Here is a 17895-nt window from a genome sequence, read left to right on the forward strand (position 1 = left end):
AAGACAGCGCTAGACATTAAGATTTTTTTAGTTTGCATTGATTTAAACAATTGGTTCTTTCTAATTCATTCGGTACTTAATTTCACTCTTAGTGAGTTTGAGATAATTTGGAAAAATAGTTTCATTTAGGAGAATTTTTAGTTTTTAATTTTTGTTTGTAGGTTAGGGTTTATCTATTCCCATGAATATGGAAGAATTAAGAGGCTTTGGGCGTAGACATGATGGCAACCATCCGATTTTTGCAACTGTCTGGTTTTCTTACTCACTACGTTCGATGTCGTGAGTGAGGTAAACATGCGCCTGAGCGTGTCTGCTCGCCGTACTCACGATTTATTCGTATGGAGCTGTATCAAGGATGGACTATGGTGCTCAATTAGACGTGGAACATTGTTTGAGATGGTCTTGAGGGTATAATAAAAATTACATACTGTTGGTGTTTGAGGCTGTGGCTGTGTGTGCATGTGAGTGAGTGTATCGTTTTAGACTGGTAGTCGTTTTGTAGGGAAGTTTCTGGGCAATATATAAAGTATAGGGGCCTTTGGGGAGGGGGGGGGGGGGGTTGTCGAAATCGATGAGTCTCATTTTGGCAAAATTGAGTACAATAGGGCGAAACCTGCAGTAGGATTGTGGGATTGGGGCTGTAATTTCAGGTTCAGAATGTGACGTTGTACTTTTTAAAGTAGTTCCCAATCGAACGAAGAAAGTTTTGGTGAAATTAATTGAAGACTGTGTTGCAGAGGGTTCTGTTGTTATTTCCGATGGTTTTTCTTCGTATAGGGATTTGGGGAATAGAGGTTTTCAGCATCTTCTTGTCATAATATTGAATTCATATCGTCATCAACTGGGATTTGTACCAATAGTATAGAAGTTATTGGTCAGCCATAAAATATGTGTAGGGAGGGGGAAACGACGGATGTCGACACTACAGAGCCATTTAGATGAATATTCATGGAGGTGTAGTGTACCCGATACATATTGCCTGTTGCAGTGTTTCCTTACACGTGATGGGCAAATGTATCTTCCAAAAGTTAGTTAATTTCAGATTGGGATGGGGGTGGGGTAATTGATGATTAAGGAGAAGGATGGGTTTAGTCGAGATGGTTAAAATATTAATTTGGATTTTTTGGGCTAACAATTCGAAGACCCTTGACGCTGCACCACCGTTCGTCGTGGTCTCACGTACTGAAGATGGTCAGACCTTTGCCACAGTAAATCCGTTTATTATTCAGAAACGTGTTAATGCAATTGCTGGCCCTATGGCATACTGCTGTCGTTTACAGAATGGCACTTTGCTTTTTGAGACTGCTTCTGATTCTCAAGCACAACTACTGCTTGCTGCCTCGCTTCTCCATGGCTACCCTGTTCGTGTCGAGGCCCATAGAACTTTGAATTCTTACCGTGGTGTAATTTACACCAGGCTGCTCAACGGTCTGAGGCCGAAATCCAATCTTACCTCTCTGATCAGGGTGTCATTGGTGCCCATTGCATAATGAAAAAGGTAGATTCCTCCTTAGTGCCCAACCGCACTCTTTTCCTCACCTTTGATAGAGTGGCGATGGCGTCCAAAATCAAAGCAGGCTATGAAAATAACTCAGTCCAGCCGTACATTCCGAACCAGATGCGCTGCTACCAGTGTCATCGTTTCAACCACAGTACAATGTCTTATCGACAGCCAGCCAAATGTGTAACCTGTGGTAGGGATGTGCACGAGGGTGACTGTTCGCCTCCTTCTTCCCTCTGTATCACTGCAACGTCGACCATGCCGCCGCCTCTCTGGATTGTCCCCTGTATCTTGATGAGTTAGCTGTCCAAGAGAGTCGGGTAAAGGAAAAAGTGCCTTACCCAGTAACTCGCAAGTTACTGGCTAGTCGCAAACCGTGTGTTCTCTCCTCTGGCAGCTAAGGTTATGTTCTTATTACCCCTCACTCCATCAAGGACATGGCCACACAGACATGTGACCTCAAATTCAGCTCTGAGGTTGTGAAATCGCCCAGTGTCAATGTAGCATCGCCATCCCTCAACCCACTGTGCAACAAACCGCCAAACTCTCGCCTCAAGAGTCGAAGCCACAAGCTACACAACCAGTAGGCAGGAAAGGACAGAAGGAGTACTCCCATTGAAGACTTCCTCCGTCCCTCCAGTCAAACAATACTCGAGTCTTCCTCTAACCGGAAAGCTCAAAGAAGTCCATCAAAGGCAAACGGTCTTCTTCTTCGCCAACTCTAAGATCGTGTTCGACGGTGTCGCCACGTGGTACCTTAGCCTGGCCGGCCTCTGTCTCGCCGGCGCACACCACTAACCGTTTTTCAGCGTTGGACTCCATGGACTGACTGCACAAGCAAGCTGATGCTTCTGTGGATCCCGTGGAGCAGGATCCTCCTGCTTCTGTGCCATGTAGTAGCGACTCTACACTGGCTGTCACTTGGCGGCCGCCGAGTTGACACCCCTACTTCTCTTCCTCCTCCTGACTGTCCTCCAACGGAACGTTCACGGCCTTTGGTCCCACAAAGATGATTTATGCCTGCTTTTAGCATCGCAGCATCCCCTTGTACTCTACCTTCAGGAAACGAAATTGCCCCCTCACGACTGCTTTGAGCTTTCACATTACTTAACAATTCGTTACGACCTTCCCTCTGAGGTCGGCGTTCCATCTTGTGGGGGCGTCATGCTGCTCATACGGGATGACATTCATAGCCAACCCATCTTCCTGACTACCCGTCTTCAAGCTGTTGCAGTTCGCCTTTTCCTTCCATGCCTGAATTTTTCCCTCTGTACCATTTACACACCTCAATCATTCGATGTCACCAGGGCAGACTTCCTTCAGCTTATTGGGCAGCTACCTCCCCTATTTTTGCTGCTCGGTGACTTTAATGTACATCATCCCCTTTGGGGTTCTCCCAGGACCTGTGAGAGATGTGCCCTCTTGGATGACCTTGTTAACCAACTTCTGCCTTATCACTGGAGCACCCACTTTCCTTTCTGACTCCTCAGACACCTATTCCCATTTGGCTCTATCCATTTTCACTGCCCAGCTTGCCCATCATCTTGAGTGGTCCATTCGTTTCTGACACCTACTCGAGTGACCATTTCCTGTTTGCTCTCCATTCGCTGACTCCTACCCCATCTGCGTGCATGCCCAAATGGCAGCTTACTAAGGCTGACTGGCAGCTTTACTGCTCTCTGGCGACCTTCAAAGAACAAGATTTCCCCAGTTGTGATGACCAGGTGGACTATCGCACCAACATTATCCTTAGTGCTGCAGAACGTTCCATTCCTCGCACTTCCTCTTTACCACATCGTGTTCCAGTCCCTTGGTAGACTGAGGCATGCCGCAATGCAGTTCGTGCATGGAGACGTGCTCTCTGCGTCTTTAACCGTCATCCTACGTTAGCAAACTGCATTCATTATAAACAGATGCATCCAAAGTGTCGTCGCATTCTTCGTGATAGCGAATGAGCTAGCTGGATTTCATTCACTAGTTCTTTTAACACTTCCACCCTTTCGTCTGTCGTGTCGACCAACCTCTGGTGGCTCTCTGGGGCCAAGATCCATTCCCCCATTTCCGGCCTCACAGCAGCAGACGTTATAATGGACCCTATCGTTATCTCCAACGCCTTGGGACCCATTTTGCGGAAGTTTGGAGCTCTTCCCACTATAACCCTGCCTCGCTCCATTCGAAACGAGCGGAGGCGGCTTGGGCGATGCCCTTCTCTTCTCTGAATCGTGTGCTACCTTTGCTATGAGGGAGCTCGATCATGCTCTCAGCTCATCCTGATCCTCCACTCCAGGGCCGGACGCCATCCACATTCAGATGTTGCAGCACCTTTCTCTTGTGGGCAAGTACTTTCTGCTTAACACGTACAACCACATCTGAGCAGAGTGCACATTTTCTGGATGCTGGCGTGAAGCCACCGTCAGACCCATACCTAAGCCTGGTAAGGGCAAAAACCTTCCTTCTAGCTACCGCCACATCTCTTTTACCAGCTGCGTTTGCAAGGTGATGGAATGTATGATTCATCCCCGGCTGGTGTGGTGGCTCAAGTCTCGCAATTTACTGATGCGTGCACAATGTAGATTTTGAGCACGGCGTTCTGCAGTTGACCATCTCGTTACTTTGTCCGCCCATGTCATGAATGGTTTTATGCAGAAATCCCAGACTGTGGCCATGTTTTTCGATTTGGAGAAGGCCTAAGACACCTGCTGGAGAACTGGCGTCCTCCGTACTCTTTACACATGGGGCCACCTGCCCTGTTTCTGCGGTGGTCTCGCGCTTCTAGGCGCTCAGTCTGGAACCGCGCGACTGCTACGGTCGCAGGTTCGAATCCTGCCTCGGGCATGGATGTGTGTGGTGTCCTTAGGTTAGTTAGGTTTAAGTAGTTCTAAGTTCCAGGGGACTGATGACCTAAGATGTTAAGTCCCATAGTGCTCAGAGCCATTTGAACCCTGTTTCCGTCAGGCATTTTTACAAGATCGAGTTTTGTGTGTGGGTCCTGCCCTATCAGACACCTTTATCCAAGAAAACGGTGTGCCTCGGGGTTCCGTCCTGAGTGTCTTACTCTTTGGGGGGTTGGGTTGGGTTGTTTGGGGGAAGAGACCAAACAGCGAGGTCATCGGTCTCATCGGATTAGGGAAGGAAGTCGGCCGTGCCCTTTCAAAGGAACCATCCCAGCATTTGCCTGGAGCGATTTAGGGAAATCGCGGAAAACTTAAATCAGGATGGCCGGACGCTGGATTGAACCGTCGTCCTCCCGAATGCGAGTCCAGTGTTCTTACCCTTTGCTATCGCCATTAACCCTATCATGGCCTGTCTCCCACTGGGCACCTCCGGCTCCCTTTTTATTGACGATTTTGCCATCTATTGCAGTTCTCCATGGCCCTGTATCACTGGGCGGCATCTTTAGCGGTGTTGTGATCGTCTTTATACCTGGAGCATCGACAATGGCTTTCGCTTTTCCACTGACAAAACCGTCTGTATGAATTTCTGGCGACGCAAGTGGTTTCTCCCACCATCTTTACATCTTGTGCCTGTTGCCCTTCCATTCGTTGAAACTAAGAAATTCCTGGGGCTCATGCTCTATAGGCAACACTCTTGGTCCTCCCATGTATGTTACCTAGCAGCCCACTTTAGGTGGTTCCTCAATGTCCTACGTGTCCTCAATGGTACTTCCTGGGGTGCCGATCGACTTACTCCTCCATTTGTACCTGTCCCTTGTCCATTCGAAACTCGACTATGGGTGCTTTATGTGTCTACACTTCCATCCCTCTTACGCCGCTCAGCACCATCCACTATCGTGGCTTCCATTGGCCATGGGTGCCTTTTACACCAGCCCAGTTGAGTGTCTGTAAGCTGAAGCTGCTGAACTGCCACTGTCCTACCGCTGTGACTTTCTCCTCAGCAGGTATACATGCCGTTTGTCTGCCATGCGTGGCCACCCATCTTATGCCTCCTTTGATGCTTCCTTTGATTTTAAGTATGTGGCTCGTCCTCCATCTCTGTTATCTCCTGGAGTCCGCTTTTGGCACTTGCTACAGCGCCTTAACTTCACACTACATGTGCTGTTCCCAGTGGGTACGAATCCTTCACCACCTTGGCTTCATGAAGTGGCTCATGTTAACCTTGGCCTTCACTTGCTTCCTAAGGACACTACTCCAGCGTTGGTCTATCGCCTTCAGTTTCATGACCTTCACATGGAACTTCATGATAGTACCTTTGTATATACTGATGGCTCTCGGACTGACCATGGGGGTAAGGTGTACCTTTGATATTGGAACCCATGTCTTTTGATATTGGCTTCTGGCACGCTCCTCAGTATTTACAGCTGAGCTCTTCACCTTCTATCAGGGCACAGAGTGAATCCAGCGACATAGCCTTTTCAATTGTGTCCTTCGCTCAAACTCACTCAGTGCCCTTCAAAGTCTGTGTGTGCTGTACACCGCCCATCCCTTAGTGCAGCAGGTACAGGAAAACTGTTAACTGCTCACTCTTGGTGGAGCCAGTGTGATGTTTTTTTTGGGTTCCTCGTCATGTTAGTCTGCCAGGAAACGAGGCTGCTGATGCTGCTGCCAAAGCTGCAGTCCTCGTACCTCAGCCCGTGAGTAGCTATATTCTCTCCAATGATCTCTGTGTTGCCATCTGTGATAATGTGGTGTCCCTTTGGCATGACCAATGGTCCTTCCTTCACTGAAATAAGCTCTGGCTAATTAAGCCTCTCCAAGCAGCTCGGATGACCACCTCTCGGCCCTTCCACTGGGAGGAGGTTATTTTAACTCAGTTGTATATTACGCACTGTTTTTTTAGCTATCTTCATTTGCTAAGTGGCGCTACATCACCACTTTGTACGCAATGCACTGAAGTTTTAACTGTCTACCCCTTCTTGATGGAATGCCCATTTATCCTTTTACGTTCTTGTTTGGGTTTGCCGTTTGAGTTATCGGTCGTTTTAGCAAATGACACGCAGGCTGTCGACCGCATCTTACTTTTTATCTGCCAAAGCAATATGGTGAAGGCCATTTAAGTTTTAGTTTTCGACCTCCGTTTCTGTATCGTGTCTTTTTTAGCCCTTTTTCTGCGTGCCTGTTTGTAGTTGTCTTCTATTATGCCAATTTGGACTGATGTATAGTCGTTTTTAACTCCTCCCTACCTTTGTGTTCTATAGTTTTGACTTGGGTACATATGACCCCAGTTGTTTATGCACCCTAAAGCAAAACAAAAAAATGTTGTGAGCTTGAAGCACCTAATCATCAATGGTACCAGCAGAAGCAGCTTCTGCACAAATGCTGGCACAGCGCAGGTGGAGAGTAGGTAGGGATTTGTTGTGGCAGTACAGAGGTCATCGCTCCAGCCAGGCATGACAAAACCAGGGTCCATGGAGGTTGGGTGAGATCAGCTCGGCTAATGTTATGTGCCGTGGTTTCGAGTCACGTTCAGTGCCATTATTGTCAGTTATTAATACATTGTCGATGTTGAATGATGGAAAATATTGTCAATCATCTAATGGTTCTTGCTCGTGGACAACCATCGCCAGTTGAACTTATGGGATGCAGCTTGATGACCCACAATGTCCACAGTGTGTGATCAGGCATGAGGTGAAAATCAGTTTGTGTAAGTAACTGACGCTATAGTTGTGACAGACTTTGGTCCTCTAAATCTTCATTTAAGCTTACCTGGTGTAATTGTTCTTCCAGGAAGTGGGAGAGATGGTGAAGAAGTGCTGTTTGAGTGCTCTCATACTTTTTGTTTGATGGTGCTGAGCATATCCATATTTTCACCCAAATGACTAAGCAGTATGACAAATATCATGCCATCACTTGCAGCTAAAATGTTGTCCGCTATGTCAAACCATAGGCTTGGTTGATCAGGCCAGAGAGGTAGTAGTCTCAATGTGTTCTCAGTCCAATAGGTTGGCACGGTAACACCAACAGAGGGAGAACAGCATTGTAATTAGGCTCCATATGTGGCAGGTTACAAGACAATTAACCAGCTACATGAGGCCTGGAGGGAATGAATTTACATGCAGTGTGGAATGCCATCTTGGTGAAAGTGAGCAAATGTAGATCCATCTATTGGGATTGGTGTGGTTTGGAAGTAGCTGGGTTTGCAAAATAATAGATTATCCAGTGCACTCCTGTATTCAGCACCATTGCTCACTGTTGGAGCACTGTTGTGAAGAGTGTCACTATCACCTTTATAACTTCAGGTGTGTGAAAGGTGTTGTGCACAGCTCTAGGTACTGTAGCACAAAATCAGCTGTCCCAGGTGCATAAATTGTGCGGTACATCGAGGCCACAATGCCAGAATTGGTGTTGAGCAATAATTGTAGATGTTCTGAATTAATGTGGTCATCATTGTTCAGCAATGTAGTGCTACACTATGGATGAGATGTAGGATGTATAACAAAACGACCAGAATCTGAGTAAGCACACTTTTATTTTTGCTAAGGCGGTACAAGTACGATAAATCTGCAGCCGATGTTCTTTGTTGCCATACAGTTCCCACAGGGTAAATCCCTGCTTTTTCTTTTGCTACTACAAAATGTGTGTTTTCGAAGTTATATTAATACTGTACATTCACTTTCCTGTCTTTCATTTCATAATATTTCCCTCCTCATAATTAAACAAGCTGTGTCTGTTGACTTCAATTAAATTATTTCAGGAGTAAGGACTTCGTCTACCCTCCGATGAATGTTTGTTTTTAAGAGAGTAAAGAATGGTACTACAATCCAAGGATTTGACTGAAATCTCATGAGACCTATTTTCAGTAAAACCCTTCTGTCTGTAAACAGTATCATACTCACATGCGGTCAGGTCTGGTTTAAGGTCATCAGCCACCACTTAGGGCTCTAAGCTGAGAACTGCCTTCAACATTAAATTATATGCACAAATAACATTAATGAAGTTAAGTTAGACTTGTACAAAAGACAGCTGAACCTATATCATTTTTTAGGGGAAGCCAGCCTGTGACAACTAAAGCAGTGCAGCCTCTGAAGTTAGTTTCAAGCCATTAGTAAAACAAAGGAAACACCAAACTACATAAAATGGATCAAATAACATATTCTAATTTTTTCCCAAGATAGCAATACTACCTAGATGAGGCTGTACAAATCAGAGGTGATAGTGTTGTGTTCCCATTAGTAGTGTATGCCCTCATGACAAGTGTTGAGCCCATATAGCAATTACCAGTGTAGACTGGCAAATTTTGCTTTCCTAAGACAGTCCACACAGACATGTCCATCATGACACTGAATGCAGAAATGGGACTCATCTAAAGATGATGATGTGGTGCCCCTCCTAAATGTGGAGATCCAGGTTTCAGTTCTATGGGGTGCAAAGGATAGGGGGTGGGATGCTCATAATTTTTCAATGTCTCTCCTCTACCCCAAAATATAATATACTGTCACTCCCATATGAAATGTGCCCCAGATGGCCAAGATTTTACTACAATAAGAATAAAATATATGAAATGTATTAATACAACTGTAATAGTTCGTTTATATCAGTGGTTAGTACAATGTTTTTTCTAAGGGTGGGGCTGGGGGGGGGGGGGGGGGGGGGGGCGTTGCCATTCATGACCTCTATGAAATCCATTCACCCCCACCCCCCTCCCCTCCACCACTGCAAGGTGTCCAGGCTTGCACTCCTGCATCTGGTGCTGCTATTAAGTACTGCTCTTTGCTTCCACGTGAAGGGAAGCCACAACAACGGTTTCAGTGGTACTTCAGGTGTAAGCACATTGTCCATTTAGGGGAAGAGTTGGGGGGTGGGGGTGGGGGGGGGGTGCAGGTGCAATATTCTGATAAAAATATGTTGGATTATATTTAGCAGATTGACTTGTCCTCAAAATGCTTCACGTATAAGTTAGACTACTAGCAATAACAAGTTGCCCATCACTATTCTGTAGACTAGGGTTACAAAATGTGATTTGTTGTGGTGTATTGCTTATTGGATGGACTAAAACAACTGTTGAACAAAGGTGTAAAGGACGCAAGCATGGAAGTACCTACAGAGTCTTTGGTTATGTGACATACTGATCTATAGAATTCTCATTCTGTTGTACCTGGATTTCCTTGACATTTTGTACAATAGTATCTGACCAAACTGGAACAAGCTCACTAGTCTGTGATTTAATTGTTAGTTAGCTATGTCTGCTGACCAACTTCGAATAGAAGCGTAATATTATCATTGCTATGTTTGAACTTCTCTTCACAATATAAAAAAGGATGTTGAAGTCTAATCCAAAATGAATTTAACTTTATTAATAAAGGATGTATATCAATGATATACTACAACTACTCTGAAAATATAACAAGGCTGTCATCTATTCCTTCACTTATGAGGAAGATACTCAAAAACAACATTACTTCTAATCTTTTTCTGAGTGTCACAATTGCTATCTATGTGGGACCTAGTATGAGATCTTGTTGTTTCCACATTGATGATTCAGAGTGTGGCATTTCCAAACTAAGATAACAGATTTCAGCTAAGGTATTTGCTGTGACACTTGGCCTCGTTATACAAAACAGTAATTACAGTTTCATTGGATGGACAAAGATTCTTACTTCTTATTGAGACTGGACTCTACTGTACCTCTCTCTCTCTCTCTCTCTCTCTCTCTCTCTCTCTCTCTCTCTCTCTGAATTTGGAAAACTGCAAACTAAGGAAGATTGCAAACTAATTAAAAATATTCTACGTTTAGATCTAGCTCATTCATCTGTGGAGCGTGCAGGTCTCCTCGGTGGTGTGAAGTTCCATTTATTGGAGCCAGATGACAAGCTTAGTCTACGGGGTGAGACACTTGAGCAAGCCATTAAAGAAGATAAGGCAAAAGGGCTAATACCCTTTTATGTAAGTATAATTTCATTATGTTAATTTGTAATAAATCATATGGTGAATAACTTGTAAACTATCAACAGTTAAAATGACTGTCTAAGACAGGCAACAGTTATCTGAGTATGTATGCAAATTTGATCTGCAAACACTAGAGTTTATTTAAATGATGATTTTTATTTCATCCTCAAGAGTGCAGGATGAAGTTAACTTCTGACAGATGAAGATTACATTTTCTTCAGTTGCATAAAAAAGTAAATCATTTCAAATATTTGTTGTTGTTGTTGTTGTTGTTGTTGTTGTTGTTGTTGTGGTCTTCAGTCCTGAGACTGGTTTGATGCAGCTCTCCATGCTACTCTATCCTGTGCAAGCTTCTTCATCTCCCAGTACCTACTGCAACCTACATCCTTCTGAATCTGCTTAGTGTATTCATCTCTTGGTCTCCCCCTATGATTTTTACCCTCCACGCTGCCCTCCAATACTAAATTGGTGATCCCTTGATGCCTCAGAACATGTCCTACCAACTGATCCCTTCTTCTGGTCAAGTTGTGCCACAAACTTCTCTTCTCCCCAATCCTATTCAATACTTCCTCATTAGTTATGTGATCTACCCATCTAATCTTCAGCATTCTCCTGTAGCACCACATTTCAAAAGCTTCTATTCTCTTCTTGTCCAAACTATTTACCGTTCATGTTTCACTTCCATACATGGCTACACTCCATACGAATACTTTCAGAAATAACTTCCTGACACGTAAATCTATACTTGATGTTAACAAATTTCTCTTCTTCAGAAACGCTTTCCTTGCCATTGCCAGTCTACATTTTATATCCTCTCTACTTCATCCATCATCAGTTATTTTGCTCCCCAAATAGCAAAACTCCTTTACTACTTTAAGTGTCTCATTTCCTAATCTAATACCCTTAACTCGACTACATTCCATTATCCTCGTTTTGCTTTTGTTGATGTTCATCTTATATCCTCCCTTCAAGACACCATCCATTCCGTTCAACTGCTCTTCCAAGTCCTTTGCTGTCTCTGACAGAATTACAATGTCATCGGCGAACCTCAAAGTTTTTATTTCTTCTCCATGGATTTTAATACCTACTCCAAATTTTTCTTTTGTTTCCTTTACTGCTTGCTCAATATACAGATTGAATAACATCGGGGAGAGGCTACAACCCTGTCTTACTCCCTTCCCAACCACTGCTTCCCTTTCATGTCCCTCAACTCTTATAACTGCCATCTGGTTTCTGTACAAATTGTAAATAGCCTTTCGCTCCCTGTATTTTACCCCTGCCACCTTTAGAATTTGAAAGAGAGTATTCCAGTCAACATTGTCAAAAGCTTTCTCTAAGTCTACAAATGCTAGAAACGTAGGTTTGCCTTTCCTTAATCTTTCTTCTAAGATAAGTCGTAAGGTCAGTATTGCCTCACGTGTTCCAGTATTTCTACGGAATCCAAACTGATCTTCCCCGAGGTCGGCTTCTACTAGTTTTTCCATTCGTCTGTAAAGAATTCGTGTTAGTACTTTGCAGCTGTGGCTTATTAAACTGATTGTTCGGTAATTTTCACGTCTGTCAACACCTGCTTTCTTTGGGATTGGAATTATTATATTTTTCTTGAAGTCTAAGGGTATTATTTATGGTATTGCATTTGTATAGGTCACTGGTGGGAGAGGGGAGGGGAGACAAATCTTGTAAAGCAAGATACCTGTGAAAGTAATATAACCATCAACTCTTTTGTGAAGTCTTATTGTATTAGATATTCTTGATGCTTGTCATATTATGGTCTGTAACACATTCCAAAAATATCCACCATTGTCTTTGTCAGGAAAGTAACCTACTGTTAAAAAGAAACAGACTGACACAGGTGTAAATGATGTAGAAATTCCCACTTTATGGGAGAGTACATTAGTGGCAATGATGAATGTCATCTGCAGTGGCTTCATTTCTGCCCTGATGTACAGTAAAATATACACTCCTATGCCGTCATTTGCTATCAGGTGTCCACATCCACGCATTGCTGAGCACATATCCCTTATCTATGTTAATGTTGTTGACACACTGTCTCTCTATGGTGATTGAGTAAATAGTTTGAAGTGTGAAATATAATCTGGGTCTTATTTAAGCAGTTTCACTATGGGAGAAAGGAGAGATAACTTTCCTTTAGCTCTAGATGAAGTGGAGGTCTGATAGCACACTCATTCATAGGTATGTCACATACCCACACCAATATATCTCCATACCACCATTAGAAGAGCTGTTAAAGTCCATGGCAAAAGAATGTCATCATTGAAGATTTTTTATAGCTGAGATAAGCAACTTCTCTAATTACAGACTCATCTTCCTTTCTTTCTGTGTTCTCAAAATATTTCGAGAAGATAGCTTATGACAAAATATTCAACAAACTCTTAGAGAATACTATTTTAACATAAATTCAGTTAAGCTTCTGTAATAGCATCACTATTCAGAAAGCAATATATAGTTTCACCAACTCAGTTCTGGTAGACTTGACCAGGAAACTTCCCAAATGTTATGCAATCTTTCCAAGCTTTGGTTGTGCAGTTCATAAAATTCTACTAGGAAAAACTAAAATGGTATGACATTATAGGTATTCATCTTTCATGGATAGAATCTTCATCTTAACAACAGAAAAGTGTGTCACATTATGAAATAACAACACAGGAATAAGACTAAAGTTAGTGGTAAAACATTAAGTATGGTATTCTGCAAAATTTTGTACTTGACCTACACTTGTTTCTGGCATACATAAATGATTTACCTGGCAAATTGGACGAACCTTCAAAAACTGTAATGTTTCATAATTATGTGACTGTATTGATAAATGGTCCAAACATCCATACCAGACACAGCCATAAGAATAATGGAACTGAATTTCAACTGTTACTCAGCTAACAGCTTAAATCTTATACTTAAAAAACTCTTATTATGCCAGTTCCAAACAAATAATACCGATTTGCAGCTATAAGAAGTAGAGATCAATGGCCTTACACTGGATGAGGCTCTGTGAATGAGGGTCTTAGATATCCAGAAGGATAATAAACTAAGGTGGCAGCAGCATACGGATAAGTTAACCAAACAGTCCAGTCCAGCCCACTCACAGTGTTGATCTGCGGACAGGATTGCTAGTGTGTGTTGCGTACTTTCACTCCTGAGTCTTGTGGCATGATCTTCTGGGGTAGTGCAATTAGATCAAAGAAGTAATCCACAGAAGCCTACAGTGAGAATATTGTGTAAGGTTCACAACCGAACATCTTGCAGAAGACCCTTCAGGAATCTAGGAGTTATTACACTTAAGTTTCAATGCATTTTCTCAGTTGTGGTTGTTATGGTTAGTAACAACAGTGAAGTTATGATGACCTGTGGAAGTTGCAACCACAGTATTAGATGTAAAAATAATTTCCATGTTAACTACACTTCACTATCCAGGATTGAAAGGCCCGTAATTATCAGTGTGAGTAAACGGCACTAGTCATCATCTGTTGCTAGTACACTTTACAGAAGTAGCATGCAGTAGCTGTTCCTGCCTATTGATGTATAACTTGACTCGTTCCACATTCCTGAAGGCTTCCCTACACACTGATATTTGCCAAACACAGTGTGTGAATGAACTCTCTCAAACAACTGCTGGACCATTTTCTTCCCTTGTACAACAATCATTCAATAACTAAACAGACAAAAAAACTGTACAGCAGAACTGGTTTATTTAATCAGTACAATTTTTTGTCTATTTTTTTCCACATGATCCCCACCAACTTCTATACATCATCATCTGTTGTATACCCTTTACCTTTATCTTGAAGCCAGTTTTGCACTTCCTACTTTACACCTTCATTGCTGTTTAACTTGATGCCACACACAACTTCTTTCATCAGTCCGTCCAGATAAAAGCGCAAAGGGACAGGACCAGTGTTGTAAGGAGGATGAGGTTTGAGCTCCCAACTGACTTTGACAATAATTTCCAGTGTCATTTGTACTCTATGATGTTGATTGTTGTCTTGAAGAAAAAGCAGCATTCATTTCCTCTGCCATCCCAGACATTCAGTGCAGTCTTGACTTTCTCAGTCAGGCATTAGTAGTATATGCAGTTGAGAGGATGTTGTTCCTTCAGTCAGTCACAGAAAAATCAACCATAGGTACACCTTACCAGTTGATGGTTGTGCTTTAAATTTATTATTGGGAGATGGTTCAGGGTGCTTCCATTGAATTCTTTGATATTGGGACTTTTGCTCAGTCATGTAACGATGTTTCATTACAGGTTAAATCTTGCCCAAAAATGTATCTCATTAGTTACTGAAATGATTTTGAGCTTGGTGCAAATGAGATATCATTGTTCTTTGTAATGAACTTTAAACTCTCTGGGAGCCCACAATGCAGAAGTCTTAAGGTAGTTTACTTAGTTTTATTTGATGGAATGAGGTGTGCTCACACTTACATGACATATTTCAGCAGTTTGTTTGACTGTAAGTTGTTGGTCTTCTCAGTACAAGTTCACAATGCTGAGGCTAATACCACTGCTAGATGTGTTGAGCAGTGTTCATTGGTTAAGCTTTTGCTATCACTTGTAAACTTTTCTACTGGAATGAAGCTGCCAGTGGTGTGTGTGAGGTGTGCTTGCTTATGTTAATGTCATTTTTACAGCGAGTAGCAGTCTATCATTTTCCTGATATTGATATTCCAACCTGGAGTTTCCATTGTTTGCATATGCTAGCATCATGCTTCTCTAGTACCGTATTCCTCTTCTGGTCCACCTTATTTCTTGTAGAGCTATAATACTCTGTTCCAGTTTTTGTTCTTGGTCTAGTAGCAGCCTAGGCCTCCTCAGTGATACAGATACATCACATTCTAGATTCCACTACATAAATCTGACTTGTACTTTATATTTATATTCTTTCTGCCATTACTTGCATTTATTGTTGTTTCCCTTGGCACATTTGACACTTTACCAATCCACCTTTTTTTGTTGAAGTGTTGCAACTTGAGTTCTTTTTATGGAGTGGATTGTCAGCCCTACATCAAATTCTTTCTAGAGGATGGGTAAATTTTTTTCATGGTCTTTTTTTTTCCCCCCATGGCCTTCAGTGAGGCAACCTCACTTAGTACAGCGCAGTAGCATATTCACTGGTGCCCGATTAGCTGCCACTTTCCAGTGTTCTTGCTGGGTTTTCAGAGCTATCAAAATGGTCCCAGAGTGCATACAGTCCCCAATGTACATCACCGTGTCAGGCAGTTGCCTACTGTCTGCTGTTGCCTGTTTCCCGTGACGTAGATGAGAGACGGGTCTTACAGGAGGCAAAATGTACAAATATTGTTACTAATTTTTGAAATATTTTATCATCTGATGTATATGTAGTTTCCCCTCCTAAATAAATGCTATTTTATTCTGTACCTTATTCTTTTTAGGCCGTAGCAACACTCGGCACAACAAGCTGCTGTTCATATGACAATCTTGAAGAAACGGGTGCAGTTTGTAATAAAGAAGGGATCTGGCTGCATGTGGACGCAGCTTATGCTGGTAAGCACTTAAATATGTTTCCTAGTCATAAGAACTTTATTAAAGAGAGACAGTGTGTCCATGTGCACTCTTCCCTCCATCCTCATCCTCCTCCTCCTCCTCCTCACTCTCTCCCTCCCCCACTGAAAATGAGGGGGAGGGGGAGGGGGGGATTTTTCATCTCATCAATCAGATTCTCAAACTATTCTGTTTTACAGGATCAGCATTCATCTGTCCAGAGACCCGACATCATATGAAGGGAGTTGAACTTGCTGAGTCATTCAATTTTAACCCACATAAATGGATGCTGGTGAATTTTGACTGTTCAGCAATGTGGTTAGTAATAAATTTATTTTGTTGGTTAGCTGCGGAATAAATTGTTTATCTACTAACGATAGCTGAACTTAGATGCTGGCACTGTGAAAGAGTTGGAGATAATGGTAATACTTTATAGTTTTATGTGTGCTCTTGCGTTAGTGTTAAAATAATTAAGGTTTTCCATTTGTGGTGATTGATAGTAATAAGAGTATCAAACTGTGCAATGACATTAAATGCCGAGTCATTGGTACATTTCATATTTACTGTGAACTTTTGCAAAACACTTTTAATTTTTGCCAGGTTTCAGCATTTCAACACTCTTGCTGCAGTTCTATAAACAGTTTTTTCATGCAAATGTAATCTTCGAAATTTGCGGTAGGTGGTAGTGATGATAATGTAACTACTCACCCAACCAGAACTTCATGAACGTAGACTGATCAACATTTTAGAGACTCTGAAACAGTGGCCTGTTCACTCTAGCATTTATCAGACTTTACATAAATTATCTTTTCAAGAGCACAGCCCTTGAGCAACAGGCCGCAGGCAAATGTGAAGTGGTGCCACCATTCTTAATTCATTCAGTGCCTCTTCAGAGATGAATCTTACATGGAATCAGAGATGCAGTAACTACCTTTCTTAAACTGAGGAGACAAGTATACGTTTTTGATACTGATCCCACATGATTATTTTGCTTTCAAAGCGCTACCATCTGCAGGCGTGGAACTTGGTCTCAATTACTTCCTACAGATCTTTCATCAAAATGAACAGTAACGTAATTTTTGTTATTGTAGTTCCAAATAATATATACTTTGAGAGAAACATTTTTTTCCTTACTTTGATTTCAGGCTGAAAGATCCAGATGCTGTTGTAAATGCATTCAATGTGGACCCCTTATACCTCAAACATGATCAGCAAGGATCTGCCCCTGACTACAGAGTACGTATACTTCACTTCAAGTGTAGACTACTTCAGATAAAATATATTTTTCTCACCATGTATTAGAAGCTCTGAGGCAACAAAAATGAAGCTGTTGACCTAAGGAACTTATCTCCTGCTCAGAACATAATTTTAAAAGGATTTAAAGGCTAAGTTATGTGTGACCACATGACATATGACTTAAGTTTTCCTTTTAATAAGCTGGTAAGTTCTGAACCATTGTGAAATGATCCTTGGACGAATTACTAAACACACTAAAACATCTAAAGTAATTTCCATGTGAATTCTACAACCATACCTATGTTATAAAGTGGGAGGTCTTTATTGTAGAACAAAAATTTGTATAAAGATAATCAAAATATCCACGGGTATGCTGCCGGTCTATAGTGTCCAACGGACACAATATTTCGGTGATCATACATGTCGCCATCATCAGGTGAACTGACGGACTGAGCTCCTGTCAACGTGCCAGCACGGAGATCCGTACGCTATGGCTGCTCAGAGGGAACTGTGTTCGGTCGCGGCGGCGGCCGATTTAAATACCCTCCGCCCGCGGCGCACTCCCTCTGCTGTCCGCGCCCCGTGCCACGGTCGCGCGGTGGAACAGATTGCGACGGCGTCTGAGATGACGTTGGTGTCTGAGATGACGTCGGTGTGATGGCTCTGTCCGCTGTGGCCGTCACAACTATACGTTTGCTCGATTTACTCTACCTCAGAGAGTCTACCTCAGGAATTGGAACATCTGAGAACTGTATTTCGAAAAAATGGGTACTCAGTGGCAGATTCAATGTGCTCTCCGC

At 42.6% G+C, this 17895-nt stretch overlaps 1 protein-coding gene across 2 annotated transcripts in view; it reads left to right on the forward strand.

The window, feature by feature from the left end:
- Positions 1-17895, forward strand: part of LOC126485107 (aromatic-L-amino-acid decarboxylase) — a 217293-nt gene that overhangs the window by 182796 nt on the left and 16602 nt on the right. For both annotated transcript variants that reach the window (XM_050108733.1, XM_050108734.1), the window contains exons 7-10: positions 10193-10341; positions 15751-15862; positions 16060-16177; positions 17005-17095. In XM_050108733.1, coding sequence (XP_049964690.1) covers positions 10193-10341; positions 15751-15862; positions 16060-16177; positions 17005-17095 — 470 coding nt within the window. The remainder of the gene's footprint in view (positions 1-10192; positions 10342-15750; positions 15863-16059; positions 16178-17004; positions 17096-17895) is intronic.

Source organism: Schistocerca serialis, chromosome 6, assembly GCF_023864345.2.
Source record: "Schistocerca serialis cubense isolate TAMUIC-IGC-003099 chromosome 6, iqSchSeri2.2, whole genome shotgun sequence".
In the NCBI taxonomy this organism is placed as follows: Eukaryota; Metazoa; Arthropoda; class Insecta; order Orthoptera; family Acrididae; genus Schistocerca; species Schistocerca serialis.